This window comes from Salmo trutta, chromosome 15 (assembly GCF_901001165.1).
Source record: "Salmo trutta chromosome 15, fSalTru1.1, whole genome shotgun sequence".
Classification (NCBI taxonomy): domain Eukaryota; kingdom Metazoa; phylum Chordata; class Actinopteri; order Salmoniformes; family Salmonidae; genus Salmo; species Salmo trutta.
The window spans coordinates 9,125,732-9,150,519 of record NC_042971.1 but is presented as its reverse complement, the minus strand read 5'-3'; the positions used below and the strand labels follow the sequence as shown (position 1 = coordinate 9,150,519).

Genomic DNA, 24,788 nt, shown 5'->3' with positions numbered 1-24,788 from the left:
AATAAAGTAACATAGTTGACCATCATCTTTCATCTTAAATCAGCCAGAAATCGCCTTGCGTCAGGGGGAATAGAATATTGTTATGTGTAACAGGAATCACAAAACAATTTAAGTTGTTATAACATGTCTAGCCTGTCTATCTATGGGTAACAGGGTTGATGTCTTATGCTTGACCAAAACACCAGGAAATGTCCAAAAGGAGTAGAACCAGCTCACCTGCTTCCACACCAATAATGTGTATAAACCGTAGATTGCTGATGCTATGTAATGGCCAATGAGAAGCTTGAAGCCACTGGCCGCTATATTAGCACTCCCCAGAAGGAGCAGTCCTCCATAGGAGTTAATGGAATTCTACAGTATTTCAATAAAATGTTTCAAGGACAAAATTCTATGTACAATGAACAAAAATAAAAATGCAACATGTAAACTGTTGGTCCCATGTTTCATGAGCTGAAATAAAAGATCCCAGAAATTGCCCAAATTTATTTACAACGCTGTTAGTGAGCAATTCTCCTTTGCCAAGATAATCCATCCACCTGACTGGTGTGGCATATCAAGAGACTGATTAAACAGCATGATCATTACACAGGTGGACCTTGTGCTGGAGACAACAAAAGGCCACTCTAAAATGTGCAGTTTTGTCACACAACACAATGCCAGAATTGGCAATTGGTATGTTGACTGCAGGATTATCCACCAGAACTGTTGCCAGAGAATTGAATGTTAATTTCTCTACCATAACCCGCCTCCAATGTTGTTTTAAAGAATTTGACAGTACCTCCAACAGTCCTCACAACTGCAGACCACGTGTATGGCGTCGTGTGGGCGAGCGGTTTGCTGATGTGAACAGAGTGCCCCATAGTGATGATGGGGTTATGGTATGGGCAGGCATAAGCTACGGACAACAAACACAATTGCCTTTTATCGATGGGAATTTCAATGCACAGTGATACCGTAATGAGATCCTAAGGCCCATTGTTGTGCCACCATCACCTCATGTTTCAGCATGATAATGCACGGCCCCATCTGTACACAATTCCTGGAAGCTGAAAATGTCCCAGTTCTTCCATGGCCTGCATACTCACCTGACATGTCACCCATTGAGCATGTTTGGGATGCTCTATGACCGTGTGTTCCAGTTCCCGCCAATATCCAGCAATTTCAAATCCAGCCACAATCAACAGCCTGATCAACTGTATGCGAAGGAGATGTGTCGCACTGCATGAGGCAAATGGTGGTCACAGCAGATACTGACTGGTTTTCTGATCTACTCCCCTACCTTTTTTAAAGGTATCTGTGACCAACAGATGCAGATCTGTATTCCCAGTCATGTGAAATCCATAGATTAGGGCCTAATGAATTTATTTCAATTGACTGATGGAAAATCTTAGAAAGTGCTGCATCTTGTGTTTTTATTTTTGGTCAGTATATTTAAGTATTTATTTGTTGTTGTGGGGCAGTAATATTAGCACTCAATAAAAAAATATAATGATGCACCTAAATGACATTTTTGTCCAGTACCGATATCCGATATTTTCCTTGCCCCCCCCCCCAAAAAACCGATACCGATAACCGATATTTAAAGGGGCCTTAAGCATTCTAGTACAGTTAAATAGTTAACACACACATATGGACGCAGCGGTCTAAGGCACTGCATCTCAGTGCAAGAGGCGTCACTACAGTCCCTGGTTAGAATCCAGGCTCTATCACATCCGGCTGTGATTGGAAGTCCCATAGGGCAGCGCACAATTGGCCCAGCGTCGTCCGGGTTTGGCCGGGGTAGGCCGTCATTGTAAATAAGAATTTGATCTTAACTGACTTGCCAAGTTAAATAAAGGTTACTCACCACACTGACTCCCCCAAAAATGTTTGCCATTTACGTATGTCCCCATTACCAGTGAAACATAATCAAAACCTATTTCTTTCACTTACTTGCTGTGCTGGTTTGTTGTTCACTTCTTCAGTCGTTTCATTCTCAACCAGGATTTCTATGGAACGCCATTTGGGTCTTTGCGTGTCAAAATAACACTATTTGACGTGTCAAATAAGCTTGTTGACCAATCAGGATCTGAATATGACTGCACGTCACATAATAATTTAACGCTTTCAGTCGTTTTTTACATAGTTATTAAACATTGATTACACTATCACTCGTATTTCATATGTCAGAACGATTCATCGATACGTATGCTATGATGCTGGTAAAGTTGTCTCGCGCACCTGCAGTGCCTAGCTAGCTTATGGATGCAAACACTGTTTTTCCCCAAAAACATAGCAAAATGACAATCTGTTTCACTAGCTGTAGTTAGCTAGCGCACTTGGTAGTTAGCTAGCTAACTACATAGCTAGGTGTCATCATCTAAAATAATTCTAATTTATAAGACAGTTCTTATTTGATTAATGGGGGTCGGACCCATCCATGTGAAGCTAGCCACAATAAGGATTAGCCACAATAGTGGACTTTGCGGTTAGCCTTCAAAATAAATATTTGTATTAATTTGCATCACTGTCAATGACATACATTTATTTTTAAGGCAAACCGCAAATTCCACTATTGTGCCTAATCCTTATTGTGGCTAGCTTCACAGCACATAACACGGTCCGGTCGAGCCTCACTAGCCAGATGAAGCTAGCTGGCTGCTTATAACGTTAGCTTTGGGCAACAGGGTTAAGTAGCTGGCTAGCTATTTTTTTTCATGAACTGAATTTCAATTTCAGTAGGAGAACAACAAGTGGCAACCTAGCTAATACTTACAAGGATTCCTAAATCATTGCTAAGAATAATGAACATGACTGCAGTTTCTACTGGTCATTGTTTTCAGGCTGGTTGTATTGGTGCTAGCTAGGTACCCCAGAAGTTGCTGTCGAACAAATTATGCGTTATTACCAACGTGGTATTGTAAACACATCGTTCGTGGCCGGTGTTTGCTTGTTTGCAGACTTTTTTTGTACAGCTTTGACAGTGCTACTGTATCTTTTTGGACACACAAAGACCCAAACGGCGTTCCATAGTATGTATGTTGTGAAGCTAATAGCAGTGACGCTATTACTGTGTAACTCCGGTAGGGCAACATCTGAAAAATAGCGCACTCGGTAGTGTGTTCCGGTGCTCGACCAGTCGGCGAAAGCCAACATCACCCACGACAGAGAACGGTTGATTGTCAAGGGCAATGAATTCCATTATCTTGGCTTTAATGGATTTCGCCTTTGAGTTGTCTCGCTGAAATGTTCTGACTCTTTCATATGACTGCTCAACTTGTTGACTGCTCGATCCACACAGCAGACATTGTGGGCTAGGTTAGGAATGCTGTGTTGCAAGTGTAGCGCAAAATTTTACGTGGCGTCATTACGTCATGTACCTACATTATATAGGTATACATGGCAGCTTTGACATCGGTTTTTAACATCGGCAGCTAATATCGGCCAATTCCGATATGTTCACCGATGTATCATGCATCCCCAAAAAATATATATTTTACGGAATAATATTGTTTTTATATATATTTTTTGTAATTGTTATTTTCAGTTCATTTGATATAATTGAAAAGTGTGCATTAAGATGCCTGTAATGGAAAATGCTTGTCATACAAATGTAGACATTAATAAAAGCATTTCTATAGCCTCCAAACAACTAGAGCTTTACAGTGATTGTGAAAACTTGGAGAAATGTTATGGTTAAGTGGGTTAAAATATTCCTAGAAGTAACAGAGGCTGCCCAGGGGCACGTCAAAAGGCTGAATTTGGCACATGAAAGTCTTAATTCATATAAAATATCTGATTTATCGAATGTTCCATGTGGTCTATATTACAGGACACTTCATTTAATATATAACCATCTTTTAAAATTCAATATTGGTGCACAATTTCTACTTACAATATCAAAGGGACTCAAAAGGGACTCATTTCGTGGAACGACCCATGCGTTACACTTGATGACATCATTAACATGCGACCTCTCTAAATCTGTCTCTGACTTACTGCATCATTCTATCAGGCAGATATTAGCCTTATCCTGCTGCCACCAAGGACTGTCTGTGTTTCTCCTATATTAATTCAGCGTACCGCCACTCCCAATAAGGAATAATACAAATAATTAACATTTCTGCCGAGACAAGCTTTCAACATCAGAGTGACAACAAGTTACAGATCTTCCTCAGATTCTTATCAGGTCATCCGAAAAACCTTCAAGGTAACTAGCTAGATAGCTTGTAATCCTGGAAGTGGAGCCAACTCTGTTAATAGATGTATGTACAGTGCATTCGGAAAGTATTCAGACCCCTTGACTTTTCCCACATTTTGTTACATTACAGGCTTATTCTAAAATGGATGAAATAAAAAAAATCCTCATCATTCAGGTTTTTAGAAATGTTTGCAAATTGATTAAAAATAAAAAACAGATACCTTCTTTACATAAGTATTCAAACCCTTTGCTATGAGACTCAAAATTGAGCTCAGGTGCATCCTGTTTCCATTGATCATCCTTGAGATATTTTTACAACTTGACTGTGGTCAATTCAATTAATTTGACATGATTTGGAAAGGCACACAGCTGTCTATATAAGGTCCCACAGTTGACAATGCATGTCAGAGCAAAAACCAAGCCATGAGGTTAAAGGAATTATCCGTAGAGCTTTGAAACAGGATTGTGTCGATGTACAGTTCTGGGGAAGGGTACCAAAAAAATTCTGCCACATTGAAGGTTCCCAAGAACACAGTGGCCTCCATCATTCTTTAATGGAAGATTTTTGGAACCACCAATACTTTGCTAGAGCTGGCTGCCAGGCCAAACTAAGCAATCGGGGGAGAAGAGCCTTGGTCAGGGAGGTGACCAAGAACCCTGCTGGTCACTCTGACAGAGCTCCAGAGTTCCTCTGTGAAGATGGGAGAACCTTCCAGAAGGACAACCATCTCTGCAGCACTCCACCAATCAGGCCTTTATGGTAGAGTGACCAGAGGGAAGCCAGTCCTCAGTAAAAGGCACATGACAGCCCGCTAGGAGTTTGCCAAAAGACACCTAAAGGACTCTGACCATGAGGAACTTGAACCCGATCGAACATCTCTGGAGGAGACCTGAAAATAGCTGTGCAGCTACGCTCCCCATCCAACCTGACACAGCTTGAGAGGATCTGCAGAGAAGAATGTGAGAAACTACCCAAATACAGGTGTGCCAAGCTTGTAGCGTCATACCCAAGAAGACTCGAGGCTGTAATCGCTGCCAAAGGTGCTTCAACAAAGTGCTGAGTAAAGGGTCTGAATACTTATGTGACATTTCCGTTTTTTTGTTTTTATACATTTGCAAACATTTGTAATAACCTGTTTTTGCTTTGTCATTATGGAATATTGTATGTAGATTGGGGGGGGGGGATTTAATCCATTTGAGAATAAGGCTGTAACAAAATGTGGAAAAAGTGAAGGGTTCAGAAATACTTTCCGAATGCACTGTAATAATTGTTAGCTAAAATGCAGTAACGTTACACTAGCTAAATCATTTTTGGGGTTAATATAGACTTGGCTGGTGATGTCATTAAAATTAAATTAAACTGTCCTTGATTTTTCCCCCCTCACCCCCTCCTCCTCGCTACTTCTGCCACCGCTGCTGGAAATAAAACTTAGGGGAAACATTGTCTGCTTGCCTGGTGATAATCATGATGATCTCCTTAAATGCATTTCCCTCTTCTCCATCTCCATTATCCTCCTAACCCTGTTTCATTTTCTTTTCTAAGTGACATCACTACATGAACTCTCATGTCTTTTCGTGTTTTGCACTTACAGTTCACTAACTGTCGAGTGAAAACAGGCTAAACTTGCGTGACTCTTGTGTGACCCTCACCATCTTGTTTGCCTGCAAGGAAATGGGCCAAAAACATCATCATCAAAGCCAGCCACTGCTATTGTTAATCTTTTAATCTTGGTTTTCCCTGTGATGGTGTGAAGCTAGCTGTGCACTGCATGATTCTGAGTTACAATGAACTGCATGCTGACATGGAGGTTCAAATGTACAGGGTGTGCCACTCAGAAATTGTTTAAAAAAATCAGGTCCAAAATTTGACTCTGTATTTCTGTGTTGGATCGACAGATCCCAGCCAGTCTGGTTTTGCCATGGCGAACCCAGCAGGTCCCATTCCTCGCAGGATGAAGGCCATCTTTGACTACGACCCTCGAGAGAGTTCTCCCAACGCTGACATTGAGGTAAGCGACATACATGATCGTCCCTGTAACAAAAAAGGCTTGTGTTATAGTAACATTTTTAAAAGAGAGCAAAGTACACATTTCTGATTCAATTGACAAGAAAGCTGTAACTATAATGTTCTATTGTTTGCAATGTTCCCCCGGAACTGCCGTACAGAAGAAAGATCAGTTCATGCTGAGAAGCAGAAAATTGAACTTCACTCAACTTTCTAGAGTTTTCCCTGTTAGTTAACACCTATCAACATTTCCTTTTACTGTGGGAAATGTGATCGATTCAATGCAATATTAGCCACTTTGAATGCAACATACAGTACCAAAACAAAATGAACTATGCAAAACTAACTATGCAAGATATTTTGTTGTAGGCAAAGCAAATTGGAGTAGGATTCTATTGCATTGACAGGCACGACTCAGGCCGTATTCTACAGACCAGTGAGCCATAACCATTCAGAGCTGCAGTAGGCCTATATGCAAACAGATCATTGCCATATATGGATCTGTGCCATTCACTTTGAACTGGACTGTGTTTATAGCATGAGCAGTCGTGAGTGGATGTGCTTGTTTAGAGATCAAAGCGAGAGCTACACGTAGCAACGTGTGCAACGGGGGAGTGATTGCTTCCTACAAGAACACAAAATGTGCATTTCTAGCCATCTTTGAAAAGTTAGGTAAAGAGCTGCTTTTTGTCTTAAAGGGGTAGTGTTGTATTTTGAGACAGGCTTGAATAAGCTAAGTAGCCAATAGGCAGAGGGTAGCATAATTTGTCTGATTCTCTGTAGTAATGGTATGGGAATAATGATGCGTTTTATTTTGTAAAGTAGTTTCTTGCATCAAACAACACAAAATGTTCAGTCACCTTGTCTGAAGGACAAGTAGATAAACAGATAAACACGTCTCATGGATTGTAGGCCTACATTGAACACCACACATTGGCTGCTACTGTAGGCTGAATAATAGAACAACTATTAACATGTTAAAATGTTATGGGATACATTTTTTTCCATTGTTTTTGATGGTAGGCCACTCTGGTTGGCCTACATTATGATCAAATAGCCACAGTAGCCTACTTGACCACTGTTAAAACTGTAACTTAACGAGGGTACTGCCTACTGTAGTCCTATTGTAACCATTGACACCCAAATAGCTGCCAACTTGATCCATGGCTAGATCCATAAACTTGTATCCCAGGCTGAGACAGTCACCTGAAGCAGTAAAGCTAATTGTGGTAAAATTTAACATGTGCATTCTATCTGAACATTTACCATCATACCAGCAATATGTTACATGTTCTACCCAAAATGAAGCCTGTCTGGACCTCTGTTATCGTAACATCCCAGGTGCGTATTTTTCCAAGGCACTACCCAATCTTGGGGGTTCAGCTCATCCCAGTCTACAAACGTGTTTACAGTGAGAGAAGGCTAAAAAGGTGGGGATTGAAAGCTGGACTCATGAAGCTACTGAAGCCCTGCAGGACTGTTTTGAGTGCACTGACTGGGTGGCCCTGATGGACAGCGTCAATGACCTGGAAGAGGCAGCGGATACTGTCTCTGAGTACATTCGTTTCTGTGAGGATCTCGTTATTCACAAAAAGAAAGTCAACATGTTCCACAATAATACATCGTGGGTAACTCTGGAATTAAAAGAGCTCCTCAATCAGAAAAAACAAGTGTTTAAATCAGGTGGCAGTAAAGGGGAAAGGAAAAATCTTCAGAGGCAACTCAAAAGCAAAATCAAGAAGTGCAAGGCAGCCTACAAAGACAAATTAGAAAACCTTTTCAAGAACAGTAGGAAAGCCTGGCAAGGGCTACAAACCATCACAGGCTACAAACCAATAGCATTGTATGACCGTCAAATGATCTTACTTTTGCAAATGATTTGAAAAGTTTCTATTATAGGTTTGACGTATGATTTTACATCGCAGAGGAAAGTGTCCTTTGACAGTGTAGACAGCATACCAGCTGTTGATTTACAGATCTCTGTGAATGACGTCAAGCAATACTTTCAACATGTCAACCCACGAAAATCATATGGTCGAGACGGCGTTAGCAACAAGGCACTTCAGGCATGCGCAGACCAGCTCGCATTACCGTTCCAGAAGCTGTTCCAGCTGTCACTGGACAGTGGGATAATTCCAGACTTATGGAAGAAGTTGCTGATTGTCCCAGTAGCTAAAAACAACATGCCAAAAGAAAATAGCGATTTAGCCTTGACATCTTGACCTATGACATTTTTTGAAAAAACAAATTCTCTCTGGTCTCTAATCCCAATTAGATCCAAACCAATTTGCCTACCGTGTCTCCGGGGGTGTTGATGATGCGTTACTGGTCATGTTGAACAATATCTACAAACATTACGAAAAGGCAAATAGCCTACAGAAAATGTTATTCATTGACTTCAGTTGCGAGTTTAACACCATCCAACCACACCTACTGGTGGATTTGAGTGTCAACTCTCTACTGATCAAGTGGATTAATAGTTTCCTTGTGAACTGTACTCAACAAGGGAAGTTAAACTCCGCCATCTCTACATCTAGAACGGTTAATGCGGAAGCCCCTCAAGGTTGCGTACTTTCACCAATACTGTACACACTGTACACAAATGATTGTCAAGCCTCTGACTCAGCCCACAAATGTGACTCACCACCTGGATTCTGTCTTATGTAGCAACATTTGAATTTCTGTTTTTTTACATTGGATAAAAGTAGTAACTCAGAGCTACAAAATGGTATATAATACACTGCATTTGAGGAAGCAATGGGAAAGTAATTCTGCTTTGAAAGTTGATCAACTTGTAAACTCACTTTTGGGAAAACTGTCTCAATCTTTTGGTATTACTATTGGAGAGCCATTTTTTGTCTACACCCATTCAGCATTGTTCACACCCTCTTAAGCCTTAGCCCCACCCATCTCTTTAAGGGTTGATCCATGCGTGCTGTACTAACTTGCCAGCTACTTCCAGACATCTAAGAGAGCGAGAACAGCTCACTGAACATTACTCGCCCTAGCAGAGCTGGTTAAGCTGTTATGTTATCCAGAACGTTGGTGACTGCAACTGTGCTGTCAGATTGTCCATTCGTAAATTCAGAGCGCACACTGGACACTCTGGCCAATAAGTAGTGTTGTTCCGAAACCTATGACCTCACAACGACAGTCAAGCACCCAAGCTAACTGGCTAACATTGGCTAGCTACTTCCAGACACATAATGAGAGAACACCCCACTCTGACCATTTGGTTAAGCAGATTTCATGTTATCTAGAGCATAGGTGACTGTAACGGTGCTGCTGGCAACAATTTAATTACGCTTTATTGCCGACGTTTACTGATACCGGACATATTCAACAGGTGTTGAGCATTCAAAAATGTATGTTATTCTGTGCTCTGGCACACTAAGACGAGAGTCTTTTGTTAAGAAATGTTGCTAGATAGCTAGCTAGGTAAACAATTAATACCAGCGCAAGACGTAATGTTAGCAGCTAGCTAACAGTACGCTAACTTGAAATGAAAATATTTTGTCAAAATTAGAGTGGAGTCTTTGGATAAGACATGTAGCTAGCTAGCTAGCTAAACAATGGACCATAATCACAACTCATGACATTACTACCCTGCATGAATCTGCAGGTGGCTAACCAAACAGGTTCTATGGCTATAACTAGTCATGCAAATTTGTGTGCGATACAAAGAATAAGAGCATACATATAATGTTAGCTAGCAACCCAGCCAGCTATTGTTAACTAACTAACAGTACACTTGAAATGAAACCACTTTCTGTGAAAATCTGAAATGTGTAATATCTGAAAATGTAGCTTGCTAGACTTTCTTACCTGTGGTCTGAAATTGGAGTAAGTTAGATAGCTAGAGCGAATTTACTAGCTAGTACGTCTATCAACAGTTGCAGTGACATTCTATTGAAATGCATACTTGCATGGAGTCTTTTGCTAAGACATGTAGCTAGCTAAACAATGGACCATAATCACAACTCATGATGTTACTACCCTGCATGAATCTGCAGGTAGCTAACCAACCAGGTTCTATGACTTTAACTAGTCAAGCAAATGTGTCTGAGATACGAAGAGTAAGATCATACACAACATTAGCTAGCGACCCAGCCAGCTAACATTAGCTAGCTAACAGTACACTTGAAATGAAACCACTTTCTGTCAATATTAGAAATGTGTAATATCTGAAAATGTTGCTAGCTAGACATCTTACCAGTATACATCATAGTTGGAAGCGTCTCCTGTCTGATTCCATTTGACAATGTAATCCAGACTGGTGTGTTCTCCATCTCCTTAGCTATCATACTTGAATTCCACTGATTTCAAAACTCGGTCCTCCAGAAAGTGGAGAGCATACACATAATGTTAGCTAGCTAACAGTACACTTTAACTTGACAATAGGTTTATGCATTTTACTACATGATACATTTTTTTTAAAAGCAGCGTCTGACACGATTACCTAGACATACTGACCAGCTCCAATAGACAGACGCGTGCTATATGGCAGACCAATCCAAACACATCTCTCTGCATGTCCAGCCCACTCATTATCTCAGCCAATCATGGCTAGTAGGAATGTTGCTCGCATTTTCTGTGGCTAAACCAACTAGGCTCGTAATTTAACAATTTTATTTGTATTTAAGGCACATGAAAGTAAACATGTTCGAGAAGGCATTTATGTCAATAAAAAATAAAAAGATTTACATTCAAACAGCCCTCCTGTGAAGTCGTAACTTGCGACATGCCTAGTTTCCTAAATCGGGTCACAAATATTTTAAATTTGCAGATGACACCGCTGTTGTGGGTTTTCTCTACCCAGACCAAGCCTCTCTTCAAGGTTTTGACAGAGAAATGGCAGAATTCATCCAATGGTACGCTTTCTTGAAATAAATGTTAAAAAAAACTAAATCAGAAGGAAAAAACTCCACTACCCCCTACGAAGATCAATGGTGAATCAGTCGATAGAGTGACCACAATGACCATGCTTTTGCAAAGATGAAGAAATTGCAACAGAGAATGTTTTTTTTACGCAAACTTTACCATTTTAATGTCGACCGCCATATCTTACAAATGTTCTAGAACTCTCTTATGCGGAGTGTACTGTCCTTTGGTATGAAATGCATGTTTGGAAACATGCGAGTGCAAGGCCAAATCAAGCTTCAGCGCTTGATCAAGACGGCAGGGAGGATAATTGGACAGTACTCATCCCTTTCACTCAAAACTCAGTCACAGCAGCAGCCGGACAATGGGAAAGAGACTTCTTCAAAAGAAAATCAAAACAGAGATATATGTTGGACGATGCATATATGTATAATGCATCGTCTGTTGAATCTGGTCTTCTCTATCGCCCTCTGCAGGCTGAGCTGACCTTCAGTGCCGGGGACGTCATTTATGTGTTTGGTGACATGGACGATGATGGCTTCTTCTATGTAAGTGTACAAGCATACACCTTTTCCAAAGAGAACAATGCAGCTATCTCTCATTTAAACAAAAACTCTGAGAAGATTGTAAGCACTCTCTTTTTGATAGCGTTTCAACACTTTTAAAGGCATGACCATTTGAATGACAAGGGAAGATGTTGGATTAGATAATAGTAACATTAGTTGTTCTTGTAGTAGTAATACAGTTGTAGTTGCTGAACAGACAGGCTAGCAGACTGTCTTTTTTGATTGACTACAGTAAAGGTTATATGTGATGTGGATGTCTAATGTGTATGCGGGTGTTTCCAGGGCGACCTGAACGGACACAAAGGCCTGGTCCCATCTAACTTCCTGCAGGCTATCCCAGAGGCTCCTCGGAAAGCCCCACCACCTGACCCTCAGCCTCGACCTCTAGCAGAGCCCAGGAGAGAATTACAGGTGCGTCTGTGTACGGGTTACGCCTATGACACTGTGGATACATGTGTACAGTACATCACCAACTGCTTTGTGGCCAAACACTGATGATGGCCTAATTGCCAAAACGTTTCTAGCCCGTTGCTTCTCAAAGCACAAATAGAAGCATGAAAAATTGAAATTGCTTTTGTGAAGGTGGATCCCCCACACAGCATTTGATGTTGCAGAAGACTGCCGATCTTTCTATGCACTTATTATCGACCATTTTCCAAAATATTCCCTTTTCATTTTGTTTTCATATCTATGCTTTTTTTAGTCATTGTATGCATTTGTCTTTTTTTGGTTGTCTCTATAATTTCCGTTCTGTTTTTGCATTTCTTTTGTCCTTCTGTTTCCTGCATGGCCTTTTGCAGAAGCAAAAACGAACTGTGCACTTTAAGACTTGAGCGTAAGTGTCTCTGGGGCTGGAACACCCTCCTAGCAGAGTGCTAGTAACTAGTGCACCCTACTCCCTCCACCTTGTGCTACTCTTTATCATTATCCTTCCTACCGTACCAGTACTAGTATGTGTAGTGTCCTGTCTTTTGGGTCCCCATGTTCATGAGATCAGGCCCAGGGTGGTGTGTTGATGGGTTGAGATTTCTGAACAACTGGGTATTCTCCGCTTATCCATTCCCTACCCAACCGTTCTCCTGTAGCCCTTGGCTTCCATGATTATTTTTAGACTCCCTGATCTTTAACACGTTTAGCTTTAGAGAGTAAAATGTTCTCTCTGTTACGTGTTGATGTTAGTTGAATCAGTTAATGTACAATGTACGTTACTGACTCTTAGTAGGATTGTTGTTGATAGTATGTTACTTAACAGTTTTATTTGGATAGACAGATTCAGTAAAATCCTGATAACAATAAAGAAACAAATGATCAGAAAGTTTTCTTTTCTTATACTCTGTTTGCATGGTTTCCCTCCCCAAGGTGAGCCCGAGCACCTCCATGGAGCAGACAACACCAGAGGAGGTTCCACATTCACCCCTACAGACAGGGGTGACTGGCCCAGTCTACACACACCTCCACCACCTAGACCTGAATCCATCTGCAGCAGCAGCCATGATAGACCCCTCCTCCATGGACCCTGGCCCAGGCGCATACTACCCCAACCCAGCCCCAAGACAAGCCGCCCCCAGAATCAGCACCTCTCCACCCCACGTTCCACCAGAAAGCCCCTCACAAACAGACCAGACAGACGTCTCCCCACCAGGCAAGAAAAAGAAAGGCTTCTTCTCCAAAGGGAAGAAGCTTTTCAAAAAGCTTGGATCCAGCAAGAAGGATTGAAACTTGGGACATTTACCCCCCCTTATTGAAAGCACTTTTACATGTTTGTTATCAGTCTTCGTTGTCTTAGTCTTTGTTAATTTAGTTGGAGTGTTCTGTAACTACAGATACACTAACTTGTCCTTGGCCGATATTATACAGCTAAATATACCGCTTCAATGGGCTTTCTTGATAATACTACTAAACCAGCTATCAATAGCGATCAATAGCAATGGATTTTTGTTTAAGGCACTGACTCCACTATGGTGAGTAGGACAAAGCCTATGAAGAGATTATTGTTTTTAAATTACATTTTTGTAGGGTTTTAGGATAAATGTCGAAAATAGGATCTGTGGTAAACACAGGCTTAGGAGATCTAATACGTTTTTTTTTATGAGATGATCTTCATCAGCTAACGTCACTTTTTAAGAACTTTGAAGCATTTATGTTAGGAAAAAAAGCACATAAAGGCTTCATAATTCATAAAGGTTATGTTAACTGACTGATATTAACTCATAGAACAGAAAGTATAAGATCTCCTAAGCTCAGACCTTATTTTCGGCGTTTATTTATCCCAAAACCCTGTTCTTTCCCCATTAATTTTCCGCATAGGAATGGTTGAACAAACCAAAGGTAACTCATTTCAGTTTTTTTACGACTACAAGCTGGCGAGCTCTATATGTGGAGCATATTTTGTCTGTATCCGAAATGGCACCCTATTCCCTTTATTGTGCACTACTTTGGGAATAGGGTGCCATTTCAAACGCAGAGATTGTCATATATAAAACATGGCAGCATCACTGACAGCATGCTAATGAGCATGTTGAACTATTTAAACTCCTAACCTGTGCTGTGCTTACAGGCTGCCTCTAAATACCCACCAATTACCTAATACGTGTTAACCATTAGTAGTCCACTCCACTCTGTGAGGGTTTGTACTTGATGTTAATCTGGAAGTAATCTCTGGAAGGATTGGATTTGCTTTGAGTTGATCAGATACAGATGCAGAGGTGACGTTCAAATGCTGCTCTAGACTCTAGACTCCCCATCGTTAGCTTTTCTATGGTCCAACTCTATCCGTGGTCCAACTCTGTCCGTGGTCCAACTCTGTCCGTGGTCCAACTCTGTCTGTAGTCTGAGGATGGAAGAGAGCATCTCTTTATCTGTTGGCTGTTGTTTCTCATCAGTCACTTTTCAGATCGATCTGGAATCTATTCTACATAGATGTATTTTAAACATCAGTTTGGTCAGTGAGTCCCTCTCTGTCTCATATCAAAAGTATTGTAACTAACTAGGATTCTTTTTAACGCTAATTGTACACTTTCACTCATTATGAGCTCACTACAGTATAGCTGAATGGAAGTTGTCCCTTTAACAACAACTCCGTCCATTTCATTACGATTGACAACCATAAAGTAATTTATTTTAGATCTTTGTGTTGAAGTTGAGTATGTTTGGTAAATTGTGTTTTTAGTGTGAGGAAGGATGGGTCTTATGGCCTCCTTAAGTGTGTAGACAAAGCGAGACTGACGGTGGCGAGACTGAAACCTATCTATGCCTTTCTGTCTAATGTTGGCACACAGAACTCATACTCATGACTGTGTGTGTGTGTGTATGTGTGTGTGCGCGCGTGTGTGTGCATGTCTGGGCGTGTATGGGGTAATTTCCTGTCACTGTACTGTCATAGTATAGTGTCTTAGTCCAGGGTCTGTCTTGAGTCTGTCCTTATTCTTTCGATTTAGATGTTTATTTTCCTCCATTTTAGGAGTGTTGTAAGGACAATGAACACTAAAACATTTGGAAGTGTTTATTTTATTCTACCATGGTTAACAACCCGACTCATGCACTGTAGCTGCATTGTTTTATCCAGCTACTCCATCCAGTATAATATGCAGTAATAGTTTTCTGAAAGTGTCCAAATGACAGGCGAAGTTAGTAAATGTAATAAGTTGGTTTTATTTGTTTGTTGGGTTGAATACAGGGCTGGTGTTAAATGTTAATAATTTCTCAGGTTCAACTAGTTTTAGTCACTCAGCTCTGCTCGGTTGAGCCACATCGTCTCACTAAAATGTGTCTGTTGAACCGTAGAGGGAGATTCTTGCCAAAACATTAGGTGCTTTATCCGTTACTATAACGAGGAGATACCAAGCATGAAACACCAGGGGTGTGTTCATTGGGGTGAAATAGCTAGAAATATACCGCATAGAACAGATGTATGTTCTACCTAATAACAGCCTATGTGAGGCATGTCTGTTCTATAGGCCACAGTTTTATCTGCAACATTCTGAACATTGCTTGGCGACCCATTGGATTAGCTCCAGCAGAGGGCGGAGTCTAAGCACACCTGACTCCAGACGTTGGAGGAGGCAAATCTGGTTTCTTTGATGTTATGAATGTTTTGAGTTTTATTTATTTATCATTTTAATTGTATAGTTCTATCAGTGTTACAAATTAAAAGGGACAATAACGAATAGCAGAAAATGAGGAAACATCGGTTGCGCCACTTTTGAGCTGGCCTTGAATAATCCTGGTAAGAAAGCAGAGATGATAAGGTATCAGTACTGTACTGTACATGTCGGGTTGTACTTTAAAGTGGCTGAACATTTACAGTGCATATTTGTATTCCTTCACAGCCTTTAATGGACCAATGTTCCCCTACCTACCTGCTCTAATCTGTAGTCAGAAAGCAAGTAGCATTCATTGTTATTGCGAGCTTTAGGAGCGTACTACTACTGCCCATGTCTCCACATCTACCCTGCTCCTGCTCTGCTATCTAAATAGGACCTTAACCCTTAGCAAGCATTTTGATATAGTTGATATAATATTTAGCCTTACAAGACCTGTTTAGTCTTAATATGTTGTTTACACTACTTTATTGATTGCATGCATAATAATGATGTTATACCCATATTTGGCCTTATTTATTATTGTCATATTTCTGTATAGGTGTAACGTTACTTGGCGTTATGTTTGCAATATTTTAGTCATCTGATTGATTATTGATGCAGTGGAAGCCAAGTGTGGAGTATTATGGAGTTTCAGGAGTCTATGTGTGTATGTGTATTATAATTTACAGCTAGCTGTATGTTACTGTAAGTGAAGCACTATGGGGCTTTGGACTATAAGGTATGATCATATTTTCATACAGAGAATGGAACTTTTTTTGTCTTTCCTGACCTGTATGTATGCTTTCTTTTGAAAACAAGGGGAAGATTTACCTTTTGTATCTTAAGGTTTGTATTACCCATTTTGGAAAAGCTCACCTGTAAATATGTTTTTGTTTTGATTTTGTTAATAATGTTTTTCAGATGTCTTTTTGCATGTGGATGCAGTGTTGTTGATTGAGGAACAATAACTCAGAAGTAGTGCACAGAGGACTTGTTGACTTGAAATGGTGGCGATTTCTTTCAATATGGATCTTTTTACAGGAATAAAGTATATTTTCACATAAAAAGCAGTTGTGCTGTGGATTATTATGTGAATTTTGATTTTGACTGTGTTAAAAATGGAAAATGCAAATGAAAGTAGAGTTATAGAAAATACAAAAAATATCACATTTTATTTCATTCTTTATTGAGCACAAATTTTGCAATTCCTTTACCAATACAGACTTATTTATATGCATCATACATTTCTAAATCAAAAGCATAGAATGATAAGACCTCTTTAAAGGACCAGACCATTTACAGTTCAATGGAAATTAGTCTATTTATACAGTTTAAGAAATTTAAAACATTTCATGTTCAGAATTGTAATACGAAACGCATTCAGAGCCTCACATTTTTTTAAGGAGACGCATGAGGTATTTCCAGCTTTGTTCAGTGTTGGGTGGGTGCACAGCCCATGTGAACTGTAGGGGGTGACACTCTGAGTTGTGCACACCACCACTATGTGAAAAAAAGCGGGTTCCTCTTTTTCTCATTTCCTGTATGTGAACAGTCTCTCTTCAGGCGCCATTTTGGTTGCTATGTCTTTGTCACCGTAGCCAACAGTACACTCATCCATAAAGTAGGAAACACTACACTGTGGTGAGGAGTTTAGTAGTGCTTTCTACTTTATGGATGACTGCACTGTACTTCCTCCAATGTCGTCCTTTCCCGCTTCTTTCGTTTCTTCTCCTGCACCTGCCTCAACACTGGTGCCAATTTATTTATCCAGGTTACTCTCATTGAGATAAACTACATTTTTCAAGAGAGACCTGGTCCAACCAAAACAGCAGCAGGGGGGAACAATGTTTGAAACAAATATCAGACATACTGTAACAACTTACAGCCATAGACACGTCATAAAATAAAATATTTAGATTTCAATTACAGAAACATACAAGCGTCATAGATTTAAAGAAATATATTGATATAGAGCTTCCTATAGAGTAATGGTCATGTACAATTGTATAGTTATGAGGAATGATGTAGTTAGTTTCACATATTTGAGAGAGAATAAAATGCACAGGTTCTTAATGCCGAAGAGTTTTAGCATTGATCAAAGGCAGTAGAAATGAAGGGGAAAAGACAACACCTCCCCTTCCCTCAAACTGTGCCCAGAGTCAGTTTCTCTAACTTAGATCAGTACAATGGCATTGTTCTGTTCAGACAACATAACAACGCCATTGTACTCAGCTAAGATCAGTCTATTGAGGCATTATCTGGTGGAAGCCATTTTGTCTTACGTGAGTGCGCTTTTTTCTCCTCTGAAGACAGGTGAAGTAAAAACTATTCTCCTAACAATGTTACAGCAAATATGATTGTTGGTTATAGTAAACTTCTTTCTATTCACTTGAAATCTAAAGACAATGCAAAACTCCAAAATGTCCCGAATTTATCCCCATTCCTGTTTTACAGTGAACATTTGGTATGGTTTCTTCTTTTTAAATTATTGAATGAAGATTTCACACTATTACTATATACATTTTTTCCCCACACATTGATCAACTGTACACATCCAGACATTTTAGCATCGTAGAGAGTGAATGGACTAGTAACAATGGCCCCCATTAGAATGATCTCTCCTTACCTAAATTTGACAATTTCTATTCCATCTCATCACGAAATAACATCATTTTTTACCTAATACAATATGTTCATACTGTACCTGAGTGAAGACTCCTTTGTCTCTACAAAAAGTGAAGAGCTTGTCCAGCGGTCTAGGTGCCCGGTGTCTTCTCCCCACCCTAGAAGAAGTGGATGAAGAAGAAGAAGTTGTCTCCTTTTTAAACCTCTCCGCCCACGTGGTACAAACCACAGGAAGAGGTCTAACAGTCACAGGCGTTCTCTCCTTCTCCTTCCGTCTCGCTCTTTCTCCTTCCATCTCTCTTTCTCTCTTGCAGATGCAGTTTACAATGCCTATCAGGCATACGAAGAAACACACAACAGACACATCATCCTCTACTCTACATGTGTTAGTTGATTTTGAAATCAAACCATTTTGAATCCAGAATCCACCCTGGTTATTTAAGACCTATTCTCTCACAGCCCCATATCCAACTTTATCCTCAGAACTTTCTTCGATCATCTTTCTTGGTAGGAAATTAGGCCAAAGGAGGGAAGTCAATGAGCCAATACATGTCAATAGACGGTTTTAGTGCATAAACACAATTTATGAAGTAAACGTACTGATATACCAACTAGGAAACTGAGGGCCCTCTCAGGACTTTAGCCCCCTAATCACATCTACTATCACCCCAATAATTTTACAACCTCGTGTTCCTTTTCGTGTAAAACCACGGTAATCCCCTCTTATCTCCTTCTTTCTCTCTTCCATTGGCTTTTAAAACCACGCTCATCTGTAATCTAGACTGCTTTATATTGTCAATAACACAGTTGCAAAATTGAAAAGAGAAACTGAAAACTTTCAATGTTGAGAATCAATTGGAAGAGAGAGATAAACTACGATAGTGTTCATGATGAGTGTGTGCATATGTCTCTTCAGAAATCACATCTAGTTCATTTTAAATAACTTAGTTATAGTTACAAGAATATCAGATGAGATCAGTCAGGTGAAAAAAGTCTATTGGTTTTACCAGTGGAGGTTGGATAAGTCGTGCCAAAGGGTTAGTTGAGCCACCCCTTGTTTCTAGAAAACTCTACACAGAATTAATCACGTGACCAAATATTTAGGAAGAGGTCATCATTTCATGGAGTCTGTGAAGGAAAAAAACACATGGAAAAAGTGGTAAGCAAGATTTTCACAAAGAAATGAATTTATTGTGTTAAAGTTTTCCTGATGCTTGTATCTAAACCAAAGTAGATAATTTAAAGACTGTTTCATACATCCATTAGGTTCTCTATAACCTACAATATGACATCCTAAACCTAGCGTGAAAGTGCATCTTCGTAGCTGTGTGGGCTAATACAGTAAAAATGGTTGCTCTGGGGGAAATTGTGCCGTTTGGCCAGGGGCAAGTTGGGCCAATGGCTCATTATACCCCATACAAATGATGATTACATTGTCAATTTTACGCATAAAATGTATAGTATTTTTGCAATTTGTCATGCAGATGAACTCAAGATAGTGCATTTTTAATGTTACAGAGCAGACACAATCATGCCCTGTGTATACAAATGTCAAACAAGCAGGGGTCTTGCCCCCTTTGAGGTTCTTGAAAGAGCAGCCAAGGAAGTGAGAGGAGGGAAGAAGTCCATTCAAGCAGCAGCAAGGGATGAAAACATTGATCGATTGACACTGAAGAGGTACAATGACAAAAAATAAACCAAACATGTACCGTTTGGAAAGAGAGACCCCATACCCAGGGTAAGTTGTGCCAGGACAACCTATGTTTTCAAAACTGTTATGTTTACATTAATTCAGATTATTTCAAGGGATACACAACATCCTGAAATATATGTAGATATACAGTATTTGTTAGAAACAATACTATATTTCCCTTGACGTAGTGATGCTAAATGTAAAGAATAACTCAACATACCCCAGCACACTACATGGCATTAGTTATTTTAATTCATTGCTCAGTGACTTTACCTGCATTGGTATTGTGCAACTGTCTGATAATACTATTTCAGGAAGTACCTGTTGGAAAAAAACACATGTTATTTCCTGTGCGAGGCCTAGTCCTGCACTGTAGTCTTCACACATACTGTATATCACTCTCAGTAGCTTTCTTTTTCCTTTTCTTGAAAACAGGAAATACTGTATTTGCAGTATGTTTATACTGTTTATACTGTATATAGGCATTCTCATAGGTAAGATTAAACTATATGGATTGGATTATGCTATAAAGTAGCATAACATAGCTCCTCCCCTTTGCCCTGACCTCCTTTATAGAAAGGCTCACTATGGTATATCTAAAACGACTTGTTACCCACATTGTTCTTGCTGGCTTCATAGCGAGATATTTTCATGTCTAAGCAACCCACAGCTCAGCTCAGAGAGAGATGGAGGAAGTGGGGGAGGGCTGCCTGCACCACAGCAAAGCACCAGAAGTGTGCACATTAGAAAATACACTTGACTTCTTTTAAATGCTTGCAGAAAATACATTAATTCATTTTCATTTAAGGTTAACAGTTTTGAAAGGCCTTGACATTCAACTTTGTATAGAAGGCACAGGGAGGAAATCAGCTTGCAGTTTTGTGCCAATGCAATCAGACTTGATCACTACTATTTTATCATGTATGTTTTGATTTGGGCGTACACATTTCCAAACCAATGAATGCTTGTCAGTTAAATTCGGATCAAGTTAGGCCTTTGTAATTTATCAGGTGGAGCTGAGCTCTACACAATAAGAGTCCTCTTTCCCTAGGTCTTTGTTGATAAGAGATGGGTCCTTAGGGGTCTGGTGGTGGCAAAGTTAAGTTTTATTTTCCACTCTACAGTTTGTTTGAGGGACTTCACCACCATTGCTGTTCACAGCTGAAAGGCCAGAGAGGTTTCAATTCCCTCTTCGACCCTACGATGTAAGAACACTCTCACCAGTACAGCCGTGGGGGAGTGGTTTGTAACTATGACAACCTAGGAGATGGAATGGCAATGGGTGGGAAAAGGGGGGTCTATGGGGTTGGAAGAGATAAATGGATATGACAGTGGGTGTTGAAATGTAAGGTTACTTGCATAACCCAGGTTCTCTGATATTAAGAGTGAAATATCTCACATATGGTATTCACCAGAATCTCAGAAGCTCGAAGAACCTATTACACATCTGTTGGTCAGATAGGTCGAGTGGAAAGGAACTGAGCCCCTTTCCCCATTATAAGGAGCCACTCGCCCGCCCTCTGGTCATTCTTGAGCATACTGACTTCCTCACACTCTTGCGAGTAAGGGAATGCAGTGAGATATCTCACTCATGATATCAGACAACCTGGGTTACGCAAGTAACCTTGAGTTCTCTTTCAATGATTTGTTTTGATGTCTCACATGTGGGATATGGGCAACTCCTGTATCGCAAACATGCGCTCCGATGCCAGGTAGTCTCAACGTATCAACCCTCACAGGTCTTGACACTGAGGACAGTATGCGCCAATGAAGGTGCAGTGACGTCTAGCCAGTAAAACCTCATAACAGTATGAGAGGATGCCCAACAAGCCAAAGAGATGCCCTTAAACAGTTCTACAGCTGCACCATTGAGAGCATCTTGACTGGCTGCATCACCATTTGGTACGGCAACTGCAAGGCACCCGACCACAAGGCGCTACAGAGGATAGTGAGATCGGCCCAGTACATCACTAGAGCCGAGCTCCCTGCCATTCAGGACCTCTATGCCAGGTGGTGTCAGAGGACGGCCCTAAAAATTGTCAAAAACTCCAGCCAAGTCATAGACTGTTCTCTTGCTACCGTACAGCAAGCATTACCAGTGTACCAAGTCTAGAACCAACAGGACCCTGAACAGCTTCTACCCCCAACCCATAAGACTGCTGAACAAGCACTAACTATTGTGTTGTGCACTGACTCTATGCACACACATTGAACTCTACCCAAACACACACACACACTACTTATGCACACACACACACTCACACACACACACACACACACACACACACACACACTATTTCTATTTTATTAAAAAATGTATCTTTATCTTTAACTCTGCATTGTTGGAAAAGGACCTGTAAGTAAGAATTTCACTGTTAGTCTACACCTGTTGTTTACGAAAGCATGTGACAAATAACATATGATTTGAAAACCCACCACTGGTGTGCATGGCCAAAGAGCACCAATCCAAGTGTCTATGCCGTTTAGCAAACTCCAGGTGTTTAGAGCTCTTTGGCCACGTACAGCGGTGGTGGGTTTTGCATCGAAAGAAGGATACATATACAGCTAACAAAAACATATGGAAATGTCTGCTCTACCTGAAATTACAACCAACTAATTGCAGCATTGCTGCAAAAATGGAAGAGGAAAATGGAAGGGGGAAAAAGTAAGGAACTGGTTGTCGGCCCTGCATTAAAGACCATAATTGGTTAAAGTTGTGATAAATAAAAATGTATACCGGTTTCATTTGAGGACCAAAAAATTAACAGCCGTGCCATATAGATTGCAAAATAGTTGGGAAGATATTTTTGACGTACAGATTCCATGCCACATGGTTTATGAACTTATACGCAAAATGGCGACGGATTCAATACTTTTTTTTTCTTTCAATTTAAATTATACAAAAATCTTGTAACCAATATAATTTTATTTATACGGAGGATACAGCCTTCCCAGCTCTGCAGATTTTGCTGTGAAGAATCATTAGATCATTTGTTTTGGTAACTTTTTGGAACTGTTTGGCCATAACGAGCATCGTTATGTTTGGAGGAAAAAGGGGGAAGCTTGCAACCCGAAGACACCATCCTAACCGTGAAGCACGGGGATGGCAGCATCATGTTGTGGGGGTGTTTTGCAGCAGCATTGTCTGGTGCTGTCACGTCCTGACCAGTAAAAGGGGATATTTGTTATTGTAGTTTGGTCAGGACGTGGCAGGGGGTATTTGTTTAGAGTTTTTCGGGGTTTGTTGGGCTATGTGTTTATGTAGAGGGGTGTTTGTTTAGAGTGTTCCGGGGTTTTTGGTTATGTTCTATGTTAGTATATTTCTATGTTCTGGTCTAGTCTTTCCAGTTCTATGTTTAGGGTTATTGGTTTGACCTTCAATTGGAGGAGCTGTTATTCGTTGCCTCTGATTGAAGGTCCTATATAGAGGGGTGTTTTTGTAATGGGATTTGTGGGAAGTTGTTTTTGCATAGCTGTGTGTAGCCTGCATTACTGTTCGTTCGTTCGTTTTCTTGTTTTGTTTTTTCAGTGTTCTAATAAACGTTAAAATGAGCACTCAACCCACTGCGCCTTGGTCCATTACATACGATGACCGTTACAGGTGCACTTCACAAAACAGATGGCATCATGAGTAAAAAAAAGTATGTGGATATATTGAAGCAACATCTCAAGACATCAGTCAGGAAGTTAAAGCTTGGTCGCAAATGGGTCTTCCAAATGGACAATGACCCCAAGCATACTTCCAAAGTTGTGGCAAAATGGCTTAAGGACAACAAAGTCAAGGTATTGGAGTGGCCATCACAAATCCCTGACCTCAATCCCATAGAAAATGTGTGGGCAGAACTGAAAAAGCGTGTGCGAGCAAGAAGGCCTACAAACCTGACTCCGTTACACCAGCTCTGTCAGGAGGAATGGGCCAAAATTCACCCAAAATTATTGTGGGAAGCTTGTGGAAGGATACCCAAAACATTTGACCCAAGTTAAACAATTTAAAGGCAGTGGTACCAAATACTAATTGAGTGTATGTAAACTTCTGACCCACTGGGAATGTGATGAAAGAAATAAAAGCTGAAATCATTCTTTCTACAATTATTCTGACATTTCATATTCTTAAAATAAAGTGCTGATCCTAACTGACCTAAGACAGGGAATTTTTACTAGGATTAAATGTCGGGAATTGTGAAAAACTGAGTTTAAATGTATTTGGCTAAGGTGTAGGTAAACTTCCGACTTCAACTGTAAGCAAACTTAGAAATGACATGCCAACAACAAACACTGACACTACACATCCAAGTATACCGGACCAAATTATGAAAGACAAGAATTTTACTTTTGAATTCCGTAAAGTCAGTGTGGAAGAGATTAAACAATTATTGTTGTCTACCAACAATGACAAGCCACCATGGTCTGACAATCTGGATGGAAAAATACTGAGGATAATAGCAAACAATATTGCCCCTCCTATTTGCCACATCTTCAATTTAAGCCTACTAGAGAGTGTGTGCCCTCAGGCCTGGAGGGAAGCTAAAGTCAGTCATCTACCCAAGAATAATAAAGCCCCCTTTACTGGCTCAAATAGCCGACCAAACAACCTGTTACCAACCCTTAGTAAACTTCTGGAAAAAATGGTGTTTGACCAGACACAATGCTATTTCACAGTAAACAAATTGACAACAGAATTTCAGCATGCTTACAGGGAAGGACACTCAACAAGCACAGCACTTACCCAAATGACTGATGATTGGCTGAGAGAAAT

At 40.3% G+C, this 24,788-nt stretch overlaps 1 protein-coding gene and 2 long non-coding RNA genes across 7 annotated transcripts in view; 1 reads left to right on the top strand and 2 right to left on the bottom strand.

The window, feature by feature from the left end:
- The window catches only part of LOC115148432 (peripheral-type benzodiazepine receptor-associated protein 1), a 178,548-nt gene extending 165,050 nt beyond the window's left edge, over positions 1-13,498 (top strand). For all 5 annotated transcript variants that reach the window (XM_029690321.1, XM_029690323.1, XM_029690322.1 and 2 more), the window contains 4 exons: positions 6,077-6,189; positions 11,543-11,614; positions 11,915-12,043; positions 12,992-13,498. In XM_029690321.1, coding sequence (XP_029546181.1) covers positions 6,077-6,189; positions 11,543-11,614; positions 11,915-12,043; positions 12,992-13,348 — 671 coding nt within the window. In that variant the 3' untranslated portion in view covers positions 13,349-13,498. The remainder of the gene's footprint in view (positions 1-6,076; positions 6,190-11,542; positions 11,615-11,914; positions 12,044-12,991) is intronic.
- On the bottom strand, positions 5,890-14,868 carry LOC115148435 (uncharacterized). Its single transcript, XR_003866674.1, has 2 exons — positions 14,216-14,868; positions 5,890-6,212 (listed from the first exon to the last, which is right to left on the bottom strand). It is a non-coding gene; the product is annotated as an uncharacterized LOC115148435 (long non-coding RNA).
- Positions 14,869-16,878: 2,010 nt separating this feature from the next.
- On the bottom strand, positions 16,879-18,569 carry LOC115148434 (uncharacterized). The gene is made up of 2 exons (XR_003866673.1): positions 18,419-18,569; positions 16,879-17,525 (listed from the first exon to the last, which is right to left on the bottom strand). It is a non-coding gene; the product is annotated as an uncharacterized LOC115148434 (long non-coding RNA).
- Between the last annotated feature and the right edge of the window lie 6,219 nt (positions 18,570-24,788).